This window comes from Morone saxatilis, unplaced genomic scaffold (assembly GCF_004916995.1).
Source record: "Morone saxatilis isolate NCDOM2014 unplaced genomic scaffold, NCSU_SB_2.0 Contig2, whole genome shotgun sequence".
Taxonomy (NCBI): Eukaryota; Metazoa; Chordata; class Actinopteri; family Moronidae; genus Morone; species Morone saxatilis.
Genome location: NW_023339762.1, coordinates 7013284 through 7030780, shown reverse-complemented (window position 1 = coordinate 7030780; position 17497 = coordinate 7013284). Strand labels below are relative to the sequence as shown.

General features: G+C 41.9%; 1 protein-coding gene and 1 non-coding gene across 3 annotated transcripts; both read left to right on the top strand.

The window, feature by feature from the left end:
- The first annotated feature begins 1980 nt into the window (after positions 1-1980).
- On the top strand, positions 1981-15503 carry eif4g2b (eukaryotic translation initiation factor 4, gamma 2b). Of its 2 annotated transcripts, XM_035664735.1 has the most exons (20): positions 1981-2088; positions 3458-3523; positions 4070-4195; positions 7457-7559; positions 7721-7852; positions 8023-8089; positions 8195-8346; positions 8535-8645; positions 8887-9078; positions 9440-9581; positions 9901-10064; positions 10181-10294; positions 10776-10904; positions 11148-11252; positions 11549-11764; positions 12090-12348; positions 12526-12730; positions 12978-13186; positions 13397-13518; positions 13993-15503. In XM_035664735.1, the coding sequence occupies exons 7-20, from the start codon at positions 8263-8265 to the stop codon at positions 14056-14058; spliced, it is 2118 nt and encodes a 705-aa protein (XP_035520628.1). In that variant the 5' UTR covers positions 1981-2088; positions 3458-3523; positions 4070-4195; positions 7457-7559; positions 7721-7852; positions 8023-8089; positions 8195-8262; the 3' UTR covers positions 14059-15503. The 2 variants fall into 2 exon arrangements, with proteins under 2 accessions (XP_035520628.1, XP_035520629.1); XM_035664736.1 differs by lacking the exon at positions 10181-10294.
- Positions 10522-10688, top strand: LOC118331106. Its single transcript, XR_004796866.1, has one exon. It is a non-coding gene; the product is annotated as a small nucleolar RNA SNORD97 (small nucleolar RNA).
- Positions 15504-17497: the final 1994 nt, after the last annotated feature.

Genomic DNA, 17497 nt, shown 5'->3' with positions numbered 1-17497 from the left:
TTCACAGCTAGGGTCTGGTAAGGAGGATATATATCAAATAATATGATTCAAGTCAAGTGTCAAATGCAAAATGAAAAGTTAGATTATTTAAAGGTGTATAATGCTCATTAATAGGGCTTATTTTTCCCCACCATATTCTCAGTTTATATGATAAAGATAAGCAGGATGTTAACATATAAGCACTATTGCCCACATGACTTTATTAAGAATGTCTCTTCTTTTAATAGATAGATAGATAGATAGATAGATAGATAGATAGATAGATAGATAGATACTTTATTTATCCCGAAGGGAAAATTGGGTCGTCCATAGCAGCCAGTACAATTAAAATACATTAAAAACAATAGAATAAATACTTAGATAGGAAAGATAAAAAAGATAAATAGTAAAATAGCATAGTATAATATATATATATATATATATATATCATATAATAGTAAATAATTAATGATTGGGGAGAAGGGAAATAACGGAGTGTGTTTAATTGCTTTATCTCGATTATAAACAATATATTTTCCTGCACTGCAGATGTTAAATTGTGTGTCAATCAACTGAAGGAGGCGGCCTCTTTTGTGTCAAGATGCCTCTCATTGGACGAAATGTGCTACTGGAAACGCCTCAATAACAGATCTTTCTTGTGATTGGCCAGGATTGACATGGCAACAAAATACGTGCCCAACGCAAATTGGTGACTTTCTGTCCCCATCCAGCTTCTGAGCTCTCCACCAGCGAGCTAACGCAACAAGCCAGGCGGCCAAGCAGGGATTGATGTGTGTGTCAGAGCGCTCATTCTTCTGCTTTTTGATCACCTGATATCCGTCGCATAACCCGCTTTTCTTTACATCTGTGTTATTTCTTCTTTGGTAGTCACACAACAATATAAAACTGAAGTTGCTTTGGTAAAGGTAAGGCAGATTTTTCCCCCCTTACAAAACCGCACCGGCTCTTCCAAAATGGCTTCTGCTAGCTATGAAGCTAAGACTAATGTGTAGCTGTAGCATATAACTTAGCTCCGAGCCGGCAGGTAACTTAGCCTGTTAGCTCACCGATGGCTCAGCTCATTTACATTAAAGCAGAAAATGGCGTCGTCGCCGAGCTACTCTTAACTATTATTAACGGAAAAACAAACTCAGCAGTGCATCCTCCAAACGCCATTTAAAACGACGGGGGTTTATTTAACGGGATTCGGGGCTCGACCACATCAAACTGGCCCTGAATCCTTACGTTAAGTCTCATCCATGGTGGGATGGCGACACAAGCACAATCGTCCAGAACCATCAGCGGTCCACCCCGCTGCCCTGCCCCGTGTGGACGCTCGGTCTGCGGGCTAACTAACGCTAACTCCTCCCGTCGGAATAAATGGCAAACCAGCTGCATGCGTCTCGGGTTAGATACAACACTGTTCCGATGTCCCCGCAGACACGTCCTCTTCATATTAAGCTTTACACAGCCGATTGAGCCCACAGCTGTGAGTTGTGTAAAATAATTATAATACTCAAACGTGGTAAATATAAATGTCGTGACGTCGATAACGTATGGATTTAGCAACCTAGCTCAGTTGGCTAATGTGTTAGCGTTAGCTGGCGCAGCTCTGCTTTGTTACAGCAGAGCAAAGGCGAGCACAGATGTCTACGTTTGGGCATTTAGATGGCATTGGACCAAGCACGGTCACCACTACTCACCGTCTGTAGTGTGTGACCCATTGTGTTTCATAATGCACCTCAATACGGGTGTTGCTTCGGTAACAGGGTTTTTCTTTGGTTGCTAGGCCTGTAACAAAGACCTGAACTGTTTATCTGAGAGCTAAAGTGGTTGACTGACGTTGTCCTTAAAAAATGTTGGGTAACTCATAGTGACATGTTAAATGTCTGGTTGATAGGGTTACAGCTAATGATGTAGCTCGTATTTAAATGTCTGCTGTTTGTGCTAACCTCCAGACAGTTACTATTAATAATTGCACTCCCTTTTCTCTTCCTCAGCACCGTTTTCCCCATCCCTTCCTATTATTCTTATTCTTTTGAGTATTCTTCATTGTCAAGCCGCCAAAGTGGAGAGTGTGATTGCAGAAGGGGGTGCTTCTCGTTTCAGGTAATAAACCAGAGACTGTACAGTAAATACTTACATGGAAATCCTTTTTTTTTTTCCACGTTTAGCCCTCTGCTAACATTTTTGGCAGGGACTTCCGGCCTTAAGAACAAAGCAGGATGTGGGAACGCTCAAAATGGCTGTCAAACCCTTCTCTTTGTGAAACCTTTTGAAAAGTGGGGTTGGGTACACATAATGAGCCTTAATAGGGTTTCTGTCCTGTTGGTTGTATATTGTTGGAGTCAGCACACACCCAGTTCACAGTATACACAGTCACTGTAAACAGGATGTCTCACATCCTGGATAAAAATGTCTAAATTCAGCCTTCAGATGCTTGGTGATACTTTATGTTAGGTGTAAAAGTCAGTTTGGGGCTTTAAGGTTGTAGTTTTATAGTGCACCTACAGGTTTCCAGACATTTCTATTTCCATGTCATACGGTAGTTTGTTGTGTTGATCATGCAAATGTTTTAAAAATGCCTTGAATATAACCTCACGAGACGAAAATGTGAGCATTAGTAGACCATGTCTGTGAACAAATAGCAGCAGCAGAGCAGTCAGTGTGAAAAATAACTTGTTCTGCTTTTCCACCTGAAACTGTGCATGTGTTGCCTCAGCTCTTATGTTCGTGTTATGTTTTCTCCAGTTGTTATCCTGACCTTTGTAGGGTAATCTGTGAGCAGTAAATTGGTAACTTGCAAACGTAGGTTCATCAGTAATGCATTCTTCAAAAGAATTGCCCAAATAAAGGATATTGAAGGAAAGAAAAACATTAGTTTGAAGTGAATTGTTTTGAAAAATAACCACAACCTGTTAAAAGAAAATAAACCATGAGCTAACTAAACTGCCCCACTACTTAATAAAAGGTGGAAGTATCAAAATGCCATTACCTTAGATGTACTGCATTTGGTGTTGCTCTTTATAAACACGTGCATTGTTCATCATCTCTGTCACTTGAAAACACATCATACACTGTTTATTCATGACGCTGTTGGCCAGGCCAAACCATTGTAACTGCTTAGTTTCTACTTTCAAGTTATTTTGTAATGCGAGTGTTTTTTGTTTTTTCTGGTAACTGACATTTGTAACTTGAATCTTTTTAAATACAGTGTTATAACTATGTCATAATACATTTAATGAAGACATTTTATATCCATTTGTCTGATTTGTATTTTTTTTTATATTCTAGATTAAGGCTTCTATTTTTTGTTGTTTGTCCTTATGGGTCTGTAAATAGTGTAAATACAGTTTAAATTAATTAATAAGCAATACATTTAATCTTGTTTCCTATGAGGTAAAGCTAAAGGCTCACTCCGTCTCGTGCAGTGTTGCGTGTACCTAATGTGTTCCCTTCCTTGTGTTTGCTCCTACAGTGCTTCTTCGGGGGGAGGAGGTGGTAGGAGTGCACCTCAGCACTATCCCAAGACTGTCGGCAACAGGTTTGTCATTTAGCATCTTTCCAGACTAAATGTATAGTGATTTATTTACTAGCGCCATAGCACCAGTGACTATTATTAGTAGGTAGTCCCCCTCCCCCCCTCCATTTCCAGAAGTCCTGTAACATGTCAGTCAACTGCAGATAGTGCATGCATGTTTGCCAACTAGGCAATCTATGATCATTGTGCAACAAAGAGTGACAAAGTAGGAAAGTGTTTACAGGCCTAACATTGGCAACAAAGCGCTCAAACTTGTGAGAAACAGACAAATATTATTTTAACTGCTTGCGATGATAATGCCTGATTTTTATTTAAGTAAATAAGAGGATGAAAAAAAAGAGGTTCTTATTGTGAGTTGGACTGGTAAGATAGACAGATGGCAGTGCAGCAGTTGTAGTACGAGTGTGCATTTGCATGTAAAATGTGTATTGTAAGCAGTTTTGTGCTCGAGCAATACCTGTATTGCAAGGGCATTTGTGTATTTGTCTGTTCCAGCCGTGATGATGCCTGATTGTGTGGTACTCAGTCCCTCTGTCTGTTCTTCTGTAGCGAGTTCCTGGGGAAAACCCCAGGGCAAAGCGTTCAGAGATGGGTTCCTTCACGAAGCACTAGACGAGATGTCAACTCCAGCAACGAAAAAGAGCGACACGATGCAATCTTCAGGAAAGTGAGGGGGTAAGGTTCAAGCCTGTATGGGTATTTATTTGAATAACTTAATTATCTATCCCCAGTGACAAGAAGCACCTCTTTTGCTATTTCCTTGGGTTGCAAGAGTTGACTAAACCCCATCTGATCAACAGTGAGTGTGGTCTGGCTTAGAACTTTTCTTTTGGGACTGCCAGTATAGGTCTTCTGAAGAAAATGGCAGTAAATGTTTGAACAGTTACTTGAAACAGTGTCTTGGACAAAGGTGACTGGACTTGAGGTCAGGTTGATTTAAAGGACCAGTGTGTAAGATTTAGGGATCTATTGACAGAATATGGCAGAAGTGTATTCATCAGTAACACTTGAAAAAAAGAATAGTTGTTCTTTATCTTAAAATCGGCTGTTTTTATCTAGAGAGTGAGCGGGTCCTCTTCCACAGAGTCCTTCATGTGGAACCATGTTTCTACGGTAGCCCAGAACGGACAAACCAGAGACTGACTCTAAATGGGGCCTTTCATGTCTACCGTAGGTTCTCCTACACACTTGGAAGGGGAGGGTGAAGTGGGGGATATTCAGTTGGTTGCAGTCTGCAGCCTCACGGCTAGATGTCACTAAATTGTACACACTGGTCCTAGCTGTCAGAAAATCTAATTTCAGCCTCCCCTAAATGCTCCTTTTATTCAGTCGTATGCTGAAGTTATCAAAGACACAGATCAGATTCCTCAGTTTCTCCTCTGGGGATCAGTAAAAGCTCATCTTATCAGAAGGTTAGGAAGTTTATCAATCACGTCTTGGTTAAGGTTGGACCTATGTAAAAATATTCAGATAGGTTTGATATTAAACCAAATATTGGAGTGTGGCGGTAATACCATTCTTGAGTGAGAGTGGAGTTACAAGTCGAGTGTTTCACCATAAAAGCCTTGATAAAGGGTTTCTGTTCACTGAAATGCCGGACAGCCTTTCATTTGAAACTTACTTATTACACATACATACAATTGCTTACAATCATACACTATATAATAATAATATTATACTCTGTAGTCTCCCTCAACTCACCACTCTCAACACTATCTGATTGGTTACGCGACACGAGTAACAGCCTGTCAACAATGAAAGCTACTGTGCCACAAACAGGCAAGGAGACTTGAGCCGCTCCTGTGAGCAATCTTGTGATCTATTTCTATGATGACAAGCACGCTCAGTTTCCCAGTTACACCACTGAAAATGCCTCAAGTCAAAGCCTGTGGAATTTCACTCAATGAGCGTTGATTTCTAATTTGGTCCTTCTTCCTTAACCCAATCATTGTGCTTCAGAGTAAGAAACAACTCATCTGTCTTGTCTGTCCTGTCGCTGCAACTCTGCAACGAGATTTAAGGAATTATTACTTTTAAAAAGTAAAAGCGTTAATAAACATGTATTTCACACTGTGATGTTTAAATTTTGCACTTAGTCCGCGGTTCACGTGCACGCTGGACTAAGGAATTCTTACAGATTAACTACTTACACCACTAACACACAAAATAACTAGATGATCATTTCAAATAAAACAGGAGCGTATCTGCAAGTGGCACTGGTGCTCCCAGTTACAAAATTTAGTGGCAACAAAGTCTCCAAAAATGGTAGCAAAATAAATGATTGCTGGCTTTGTACTTAGCTTTCAGTCGGTTGCATTACTGACTACTGACAAGCTATAGCTGGCTAGCCACCTCGCTAACATAGCAAACAGATGTGATTATCATGACGTTTGTCAGGCACAGGGTTATATTAGAGCTTTTGGTGCTGTGGTTATCAGTTCGTGTCCCAGTAGATGTCGCCAAAGGGTCGACATCGCGGAGAGCTACATCTTGCCTCTACAGTGACAAGTGCTCGCGCAGTCTGTTCAAGCTCGTACAACCAGAGCCAGAAACCGACCCAGCCCAGATCTCGCTCGATTGTCTGCCACTGATGTATTTTTGATACATTTCTTCACATAAAGTTTGATGCATTAGTTCACACACAGTTGATTTGATTTTGCGAGTTCAATAGAGACGGAGTGTTGAATTACAAGGTCATTAAAATGGCATGTGCTTTGCTACAGGCACTTAAGCGCTGTTCTGCTGCATCAGGTGATGTTTACAAATACAAAAGCTGAGGAGAATGTAGGCTGGTGAACACCGCAGCGGGCAGATGTTAGACCCTAATCTGAGTTTAGATTAATGAAATAAACCACTGCACCTGTACTCTATGTCCAATAATTAAGCCAGAGTTAGACTAAAAGGTAGTCTTCCCACTTTATTATATATCCATATAACATAGGACCAAAGAGCCCTCCAGAACGTGTACACCGGTAATAAACACTATGATTTATGCTGAGCTGCAATGTCTGGTTCTCCCTCATTATCATCTCGGACATGATTTCTCTTGTTGCCGACACGCCTTTCTATTAACAACACAATTCATTTCAGAAAATCAAGGAGTCTTAACATGAACTCACACACTGACAGAATGCTGCGCTCTCAGTAAAAACAAAGCCAGTAAAGAATGAAAATGCTAATGTGGATAATGAGATTTAGTAAACAAAGCCTGTGGTTTTATAAGTCATTACTAATTTGCCCTGTTGCACAGCAAATCAAGTGATGCTGCAGTGTGTGTATGACTGCTTAGGTGCTGAAAAATGTTTAAATGGTGTAATGGCTAATTTTTTTTGAAGACTACAACTAAGATGTAATGCAGTATAAAACAATAATTGAGTGAGCTTGACTTAAAACAAACACTAAGCTTGTAAGAAGCTGTCTTGCTACTTGGTGTGTTTAATACCCCTGTCAGACGCTGCTCAGCTTTTTCAAGGGAGAATGTAGTTTTCTGTGACAAATGGCATACCTGTATTATCAGTGCTCAACCTAATGGTCCTTATTTCTACTTTCTAAAGAGAAAGGTGATGGTGGATGTAGAGAAGAACTGTTCTGTCAATCCACTTTTCCAGCAACCTTATGTAGAATCTCCAGAGTGAGCACTTTTTGTCTTGCCGATGTCATTGTTTGGTTTATGATTTTGATGTTTAAGGGTTATTTGTGAAAGCAACCTGCTGTTGGTGGGTACGGCTATGTATTTGCAAAAATGTGGCAATACAATACACATCACTGAACTGGATTTAATAAGTTCACACTCAGGCACTTTATCACATGTACTTAAACAAATGGGGAAAACCTTCTGGACAGCATTATGTCATTAAAAGATCTTGGTCTTGCATAATCATACTAACCTGCTCATCTTGCCTCCTCTCCCTTCCCCTCTTGTTTTTATTTTTCTAGCATACTCAACAAACTCACGCCTGAGAAGTTTGACAAGCTATGCCTTGAGCTCCTAAACGTGGGCGTAGATTCAAAACTCGTCCTTAAAGGAATCATCTTGCTGGTAAGCGTATGCTTTTTTTTTTTTTTTTAAGTACTCTGGAGATTTTTCATCCATTCTTGGCAGGCTGTGCCGAGTGACTCATACCCCTACACTACATGTTTTAATGACCTGTGTGGTCCCTCTCTTGTCTCTGCCTTCTCTCTTCCCTCGCGGTGGCTTAGATTGTAGACAAAGCCCTAGAAGAGCCGAAGTATAGCTCGCTCTATGCTCAGCTATGTCTGCGCTTGGCAGAGGACGCACCAAACTTTGATGGCCCTTCATCTGAGATCCAAACATCCCAAAAGCAGAGCACAGTAAGTGTGGCTGTTCACATCCTGCTGGACAGTGAAATACATTTTTAAGCCTCGGGTATATTTGTTCCCTTCCTTTTATAGGGAATACGCTCGCTTCGATGTGCTTTGCTTTGATATTTCTTGTTGAACTACATCCAACCATTTGATAATGATGTTTTTGCTTATTGTAGACCTTCAGAAGACTGCTGATTTCCAAACTTCAAGATGAATTTGAAAACCGCGCCAGAAATGTTGAAAGTAAGTTTGTGCTTTAGTTTTATCTCGTAAGAGGTGCAGTCTCTTTTTCAGCTCATTTCACCATTGCCTATCTACTGCTAACGTCTGTTCTTCCTTTCACTCCAGTCTATGACAAACATGACAACCCTCTTACTTCTGAAGAGGAGGAGCAGCGTGCCATTGCCAAGATCAAGATGCTTGGCAACATTAAATTCATCGGGGAACTTGGCAAGCTCGACCTCATCCACGAATCTATCCTTCATAAGTGCATCAAAACAGTACGTGCGTTCTCTTGTTCTTTTTGTGTGTGTTTGAAATTCACATCCTTTAAATTTTTGGAAGACATGGTTTCTCATTTTGTAAGACTGCACAAGAAGAAGAAGGAAAAACGACATAAATTCATGAAACCAGAGTACAGTACCTCGTATGACCCCCTGCATTCCTTTTCCTCAATCTTTCTTTGAAGCTTCTGGAAAAGAAGAAGAGAGTTCAGCTCAAGGATATGGGGGAGGATCTGGAGTGCCTCTGTCAGATAATGAGAACAGTGGGGCCGAGACTCGACCATGAGAAAGCAAAGGTAACCGCTCCAGCCTTTCATTGCACCATAACCCTCTGGAGTGGCTGTATATGGCTTTAACGTATGCATAACCTACCAACCAGTTCTGTTGCACGCTGAAGTGAAATGCAGTAGCTTTACTAAAGAACTTCTAGACATCTTGTAAAAGGTCTTTTTGTTGTTTTGTTTAACTCTGCCATGCTCTTTTCTTCTTTGCCTTTGTGCTAACGTTAACTGCTACGTCTCTCCACTCTTTCTCCAGTCTTTAATGGATCAGTACTTTGGCCGTATGCGATCCTTAATGAACAACAAGGAGTTGCCTGCTAGGATCCGCTTCCTGCTGCAAGACACAGTGGAACTGCGAGAAAACAACTGGATCCCCCGCAAGGCTTTCATTGACAACGGACCAAAGACGATTAACCAGATCCGTCAGGATGCAGTGAAAGTGAGTCAGGTGAAATTATGGTGCTCATTGTTTAGGCCGCCCACATTTTGTGATGATGAGAATCAGAGGCTGAGGTTGAGGCCATGCATGCGTGAAAGGGCTCCATAAATAAAGTTAAAATTATACCCTTCAGTTTCTTTACCTCAGCAAGCAATCGTATGTGAGGAGTGTGAGTCAGCAAGACATTGTCCTGACAATAAAGTATGCACAGGATGCAGTCAAGTTTACGGTTATATAATAATGATGTAGTTGAGTATGTCCTTAAGAGCTTGAGTTAATGTTACAAATTCAAGTTGAGTTCTGGATTAGACCTGTGAGCATGTTACTGGACAGCTTAATGACACCAGCTCCGTTCTGTGTCTTCCTGAAGGATTTGGGTGTTTTCATCCCAGCACCCATGTCTCAGGGGATGAGGATGGACTTCTTCCTGGAAAGCCCCTTCATACCCAACAGAGTGAAACTGGACAGGGAGACTCTCGGGGGATTGGCCGACATGTTTGGACAGATGCCAGGTATGGGCTGTGTTCCTTGGTGCCATGACCCTTGAAGCCTCATCTCATTGTGTTTTCACTGCATTTGCATGTTGTTAGTTACGACAACTGGGCTCACTCTTTACTTCCAGCTGGCATTATAAAGCTCTTTAAAATGTTTAATTTACTGTAAGAATAACTCCTTTTTGAAGTTGTGGGGGTGGTGATGAGCTTAAAGTGAAACAAAGTGTTTTGATCTGTTTTTCTTATGACCCATTTCATATAATACTTCAATGTTTCTCTCATTTCCATCCACTTTGTGTCGGTACTTAACATCATGTTTTGTACTTTTTTTTCTTAGGCAGTGGGATTGGAACTGGTCCGGGGGTTATTCAGGATAGGTACTCGCCCACTATGGGACGCCATCGCACCAACCCGCTCTTCAACGGCCACGGTGGCCACATCGCCCCTCAACCACAGTCACAGTTCGACATGGGGCCAAAGTCTTTTGTTAAGTCCAACCAGGTAATCCCAGTGGACATGAATACTGGTCAGGCTATCTGCGATTGATATTTCTCTGCAAATCATGAAGTCACAGGTCAAAAAAAATGATCAGATATGCCCACGTGGCTCTTCAATAGGTTCAGAACCAGCATTTCCTCAACCAGAACCAGAACCATATGGCCCAGCAGCAGGTCCAGTCCAAGGACATGCCTCCACGTTTCAGCAAGAAAGGACAGCTAAATGCAGATGAGGTAACCAGAACTAGTTGTATCTGGGTTTGCAGGATATGGCCAATAACATCCTAGCAGTTATTTTGATGTGAAGTGTAGCCTACTAAACAGTATATACACTTATATATACACACATACATCTGTGGTGGACCAACACAGATCTTTTGCAGTTGAGATATTGCAGAAGGCCTAATCACAGTAGCACTACTGGCTATATCGTGCAGTTCTGCCTGCTTGTCTTTGTCTTCATGCCCAGTGATTATAAAAAGACGCGTTATTCTGAGGAACAAAACCTGCCACCAGTCTTTCTTCTGTCTTTTACTCTGTCTTTGATCTCTTATCTTCCTCCACTCCCTCTCTTTTTTTTCAAACTGGTAGCTGGTCCGCTGAATGCGATTATGAGATATGAGGGCATGAATTTAGCTAATATACAGATTTGATTGAAAAAAGAACACGACTAATCCTATTGGATGTTCTGTGTTCATGACTCCTGGCCCCACAGATCAGCCTCAGGCCTGCTCAGTCATTCCTCCTCAACAAGAACCAGGTACCCAAGCTCCAGCCCCAGATCCCCACCATGATGCCTCCCAGCGCCCAGCCTCCTCGAACTCAAACCCCACCTCTGGGACAGGTAAAAGACAATCCCTTCTCACAGTTTCCCACTAGGGTAGTTTAAATAACATAGATAAGATGATAGAACACAACTAAAGAATACAGAAATGTGTTAAAGGAAATGTATTCGAAAATATATATCGAAAATCATTTTATGTGAAAAGGGGAAAAAAAACCTGGCCAAACCCAAATCATCATAAAATGTTATGGTTTCTTGGTGGAACTAATCTCTGTATAATAATGACTTGACCTTTTGCCTCAGCCTCCACAGCTTGGCCTGAAGACCAACCCTCCGCCCATCCAAGAGAAACCTCAGAAGACGAGCAAGAAACCACCTCCTGCCAGGGAGGAACTGCTTAAAATGACTGTAGGCACCAAAGAAAAATTATACCTTCCACTGTTTTCAGTCTAGAGTAGCTGTAATATATAAATGATAGACAATGATTGAGTAAGGTAAAGTGAAATAAGGAGGATTCAGCAATGCAATAAAACATGTTGTACACTTCCTGCTGATAGCAGCAGTCAGACTAGAGAATGATCAACAAATCTTCCTAAATACATCTTGAAGATTGTGCTGTGTACTAAGAAGTTAAGTTGCACGTTTCCTACTCGGTGTTTAAACCGGCCACGGCTCATTTCTACGCGCTTACGTGTTCATTCCAGGAGGCGATCATGACGGACTACTTCAACAGTAAGAACCTGACTGAGGCTGTAAGCGGTGTGCGCGAGATGAGGGCTCCCAAGCACTTCCTGCCAGAGATGCTGAGTAAGATCATCGTGTGTTCCCTGGACCGTCCTGATGAGGATAAGGAGCACGCGAGCACTCTGATCCACACACTTCGCACCGAGGGCCTCATCACTGGAGAGAACTTCATGCAGGTACGCGCATCCAGCATTTTATAGCACACTCAGATTAGAGTGAAACGTGTAAAATGTATAAATAACAAAGACACAGTGGTCCTTGGTTACAGTAGCCGCTAATGGTCTCCTCTAGCAATAATTACATCTATTAAATATCAGGGGTTTGCTTAAAAGGGGAGGAAAACAACCATCTCACTAATTAACTGTGACATTTTTTAAATTCCAGTGAAATGCCCCTAGAGGCTGCTGTAATCGGTCTTAACATATTTGTCACCGATGAGGCCAGAAAGGGGGCTGCATCATTATTCACGCTGTGCTGTTTCCTCCCACTCGTGCCATTCAGGCTTTCCTCAACGTCCTGGACCAGTGCCCTAAGATCGAGCTGGACGTGCCCTTGGTGAAGTCCTACCTGGCCCAGTTTGCAGCCCGGGCCATCATTGCGGAGCTGGTGAGCGTGGCGGAGCTGGCTCACCCCCTGGAGAACGGCACCCACTTCCCCCTCTTCCTGCTTTGCCTGCAGCAGACGGCCAAGCTGAAGGACCGCGAGTGGCTCACCGACCTCTTCCAGCAGAGCAAGGTCAACATGCAGAAGATGCTCCCAGGTACTGCCAGTACTTTCTGTCTGTACCCGTTGTTCACTTAGCCATTGATGAATTCGCTACAGGCATAACCGTTCCAACACGACACCCAGCTGATAAAATACCTACTCCTCTGCCCAAACACATTACACCGAGGCTGTTGTGACCCCCTCTGAATAACTAACCTGTTCTCCACGGCAGAAATCGATCAGAACAAGGACCGCATGCTGGAGATCCTGGAGGGGAAGGGCCTGAGCTTCCTGTTCCCGCTGCTGAAGCTGGAGAAGGAGCTGCTGAAGCAGATAAAGGCAGACCCCTCTCCACAGTCCATATACAAGTGGATTAAAGACAACATCTCTCCCAAGCTCCACACTGACAAAGGTTTTGTCAACATCCTCATGACCAGGTAATTATACACCAGATATCTTTCAAGTTCATTTTGATGAGTATAAAACAAAAGAAAAAAAGAAAAGATATTCAGTTGACAATTACACTCTTAAAAAATAAATAAATAAATAATAGGTATACAGGAGAAGTCTGACGTCATGGCTGTTACTGCAATGGTGTATAAATTCAAAGAAATGGGAAATGGTCTAACTTTATATGGAAGGGCCTTTCATGTAATTGACCATTGTCTTCTGCTGTCTCCCCAGTTTCCTCCAGTACATCTCCCTGGAGCTGTGCATGGCGGAGAGCGACGAGCAGCTTGCGGCTCCCTCCAAAGAGCAGCTGGAGCAGGAGAAACAGCTGCTGCTGGCCTTCAAGCCCGTCATGCAGAAGTTCCTGCACGACCATACCGAGCTGCAGGTCAGCGCTTTGTACGCCCTGCAGGTGCACTGCAACGCCAGCGCGTTCCCTAAAGGTACAATAAACCCCCCAAGTCATGGACAGTCTGTAAGATCTAGATGTTAGACATAGTTTGTCCACCAGAGACAGCGGCACCATAGATCATAACAAATAATTTGGTCAGAATTATTTGTTAGCATTTGTTGCTACTAGAACAAATGGCTTGTTTTTTAGTGTAAACATTATTTAATGTTGTTTTTTTTTGTTTTTTTTCCCCCACTCAAAGGCATGCTGCTGCGCTATTTTGTCAACTTCTACGACATGGAGATCATTGAAGAAGAAGCCTTCCTTGCATGGAAAGAAGACATTACCCAAGAATTCCCTGGAAAAGGAAAGGCCTTATTCCAGGTACAGTAATGACATCACACAGATTCAAGGGTCATAACAATAACGAGCACAGGACGGGCTTTCATCCTTCCATCTCATTCTGCCTGTCAGCGTATTGGAGCGTCCCTGGCTAATGGTGATCCTCAGAGTGAGTTTTACCGACACCTCCTAGAGAGGCGTCACATCTAAAAATGTCAGGAGAAAACATATAAGCACCATATTTTGTATAGCTGTACCGTCTTTATAAATGAATCAAGCATATTAAGAAGAGAATTCTTTATTAATCAGTTCACTGAATTCATATCTACCATCAATATAGTGATTACTTCCATTAAGCTAACAAATACACTAAATATTTATTTTTTTTTAGTCTGGACCTACCTGGCTGTAAACCAACTTGACCGGCCGGTGAAGGCATACAGCCGTGGGGCAGTCGTTTTATTTTTGTACAAATAGATTTTTACAGTTTTTCACTTTTGTTTTTCTCGCCCTCAGGTCAACCAGTGGCTCACCTGGCTGGAGACGGCGGAGGAGGAGGAGTCAGAAGACGAAGCCGATTGAGGAAACCAAGCAGAAGCACCCTGACGTAGACCTCATCTTATCGTTACAGTCGCCTTTCCTTTATTATTAAACTCCATGCTTAATTTAACCACTACCACCTGGCAGTCAGCTGCTTCTGTCTTGCAAATATAAACCGAAAGCTTGTTACCAGTAGGGCCTCATGTGTTACCACCCGTACCGTGACGATAGGATGAGAAGCATCATTTGACCTGTTGCCTAATGGAAGTTTGATTTTGGATCTGTGTCCTGATCAGCTACATGAATTCTGAAGTCTGGAGTGGCTCAACCATGTGTTTTTTTTTTTTTTTCTTTTTGCTCTGACTGTGTTGAGTTTGTAACTTTTTTTTTTTTTTCACTGTATTGCATGTTTTTCCATTTCCACTCGATTCTTACTGATTTGAACCCCCCCACCCCAAAAGTGAAACAAGTGCTCCTTTTTGCTAATGCTAGTTAAAGACACAAGACCATTAACAAAAAGGTTTTTGTCAGTGACATGCTTTGTGATCTTCTGTAAGGGCCCGGCCTGGATTTCTTTCCATCATGCTCATGTGATCCTTAAAAAATCAAAGACTGTGATATTCAGCCTTTGTTTTAGAAAGTATAATGAATGGCAAGGGGGCCCACTGAAGTGAGAGTGGAGCATAAGCTGGCAAGACTTCTTCTAAATGAATTAAGGTGCGTGTTAAGTCGACCTAAAAACCAATCCCTTTTTTTTTTTTTGTGAACTCTCCCCTATCAGGAGATCCCCCCCCCCCTTTTTTTTAGTTAACTGTCCCCTTTTTGTTGTCTTTTATTACATGAGTGGTTGCAATACTCATTATCCTCCAAATGTTACAATATTTAAAAGTTGTAATCATTGGTGTGCCGCCGTAAACGTTTCAAAGTTGCCTGTGTTTCTACCTCTTAGTTAGATGGGCTTTTGTTTGTTTGTTTTTGTGCTGGGATAATGAAATCTAAGAAGAACCTAGATCCCAAGCACATGCTGAAGTATTTGATTTAGTCCTGGCCTAATTGCACGATAAATTTACTGAAGCAGTCTTTTCCTACAAAGCTTCACACGGTTTACAAATATTGTTTGAGAACAAAACAAAAGCTTGTTTTTATTAATTCGACAGCTCAGCATCCTCTTTGAAAAATGTACTGTAAGATGCGGGGGGTTTCCTCTCGTCCAGTGACGGTGCAAATGTGGCCTGTTAGGATAAAAAAACGAGTACATTTTGTTTTTCTTAAATTGGCAAAAGAAAAGCCTTTATATAAGTTAATCCCCCTCCTCCCCCTTACTAAAATAAGTCTAACAGCAAAATAAATAATAAGCAACGCTAAGAAACAACTTTTAGCCAAGAACTGTAAGGCAATGGATTTGGATTAAATTGTAAGCTATTCAAAAATATTGTGCACCTCCTATTGCTTTAATGTCAATAAAGTCCAGTACATGAGCACCAAAACTGTTTGTCACTGTTATTTACATTGCTTTCCTGCACATATTCAAACACTGCATCAAAATGATCACACTCTGTTCCACAATTTTCACATCTGAAACGAGGACAATCTGATCATTGATCAGTCTGTGAGCGGCTCCACAGAAGCGCCTGGACTTTAAATGCCTTGCTGAAGAGCTTGTGGAAAGCAGTGGAGATGGAAACAAGTGTATTAATTTACCAGTACTATATATCTCTTTAGTTAATTAGTTTTTGTTGACTCTTGTATCCCCAGTGTTTCAGTTTCAAAGTTCTGTTTAATTTAAAAAACAAAAAAATCCTCCTCTTCTTGACCTTTTCAACATAATTGTGTCACCCTAATTAGGAATAATTGTCATCCAATCCTAACTATGTTTCCTTGAATGTCATAACACAAAATCCTGAAAGTAATTTAAAAGTACTTGAAATTGACATTCAAACTAATTTGCAAATGCAGATACAGTCGCTCATTTTAGTCAGCCACAGAAACAAATGTGTAACGTACAAAATGAGAGGAACGTGTTTTGGAAGTGTTACCACTGGTAGCAGCAGATGGCTAGTTTTTGAGATGTTCTTCAGCTGAGTTTAAAGAATGAGGAAGACGTCCCACTGTGTGACTTGAGGCAGGAGAAGTTGATTCAGGCTCTGTAGTGATAGACATGTTGGGAAGGTGGACCAGGGCCTGGAGGTTTGGGTGTCTGCTGTGTCATCTCAGCGTTTTCCTCAGTCACAATCTGCTCTGTGAAAAATTTCTTCCTGCTATCAAGATCAAACAATGCAGGTTTTACCCTTCGTCACTATGACAAATTGTTAATTGTTGACTACTCCTGGTCAGTGGGGATCCAGAAGTATTCCACCACTTTCCTGCTTCTGCGTTGAGGGGCAGAGTCGGGTCGCTCTCCTCCGAAGGCGGGTAGCTCATCGAAGTGACTCGGTCCCAGATCCCTCCCCAGTCCCATGTGTGGGGCAGAGACTCTTAACATGGTCCTGAGAAAGGATACATTAAAAAATGAGTGAGTTGGAGTTTGGAGCACATGGTTAGTGAAGTTTTCAGTTTTTAGCACAGCGTTACCTGGATGAACTTCTTTCAGGCTCTTCGGGAGTGGACTCCGGGGTGGAGATGTACACAGGGTCTCCCTCCTAAACAAAATCATATAACATTAAAGCTGGTCGCTTTATCAACAACCTAAACCTTAAGTTGTTAGATAACTTCGTAAACACAGCTGTAGAGGCATCTCACCGTAAAATTTCTGGGGTTGCCGTCTTGATTTTTGAGGATTTTCACCCTTTGATCGCTTTCTGTCATACAGAGGAAATAACTCTTGATGTTGGCCTGACACTATTGGAAAACAAACATAAAATGTTGCTTAGAAATGTATTAACCACAGACTTGGAAATACGTTTTAAAAATGCAAAAAAGGAAAGGAAGAAATGTCCATTGGTACAGACTGTTTAATGAAAGCATGTCATTCTTGAGTAGCAGTGCTGCAAGTGTGTAATGTCAGTGAAGCCCTTCAGGCATATTTCACAAGACTTTGGTGTGAATCAGACTAAAATCCAACTCAATCCGAGTTAACCAGTTGGACGACGTCTTTTTTGTCTCCTTCAAATAACACGAGTGTGTGATGTTCGGTATTAGGGAGATGTGATGAACAGTAATGGATGTCTGGGTCATTTTCTCACTGCTTTGTTCTGCCTTAGAGCTTTCAGGTCCTCCTGAGCTCTGAAATTGTCGGCGAGCTCCTGGTGCTTCTCCCTCCAGCTGAGACACTCAGCTGTTCTCTCCTGCCTCTCCTTCTCCGCCAGACGCCTCTCGGCCTCGGCCTCCCGTCGAGCCTGGTTGGCCTTCTTGCTCTCCTCCTCCGACGCCATCGCTCTGCGCCTCGAATTCACCTCACTGTTAACACAATACTGAAGTTACATTTCAAAAAAATCTTATTTTCTCAGCCGGACTGCAGAGAATGTTTTGATTCCATTTCTCA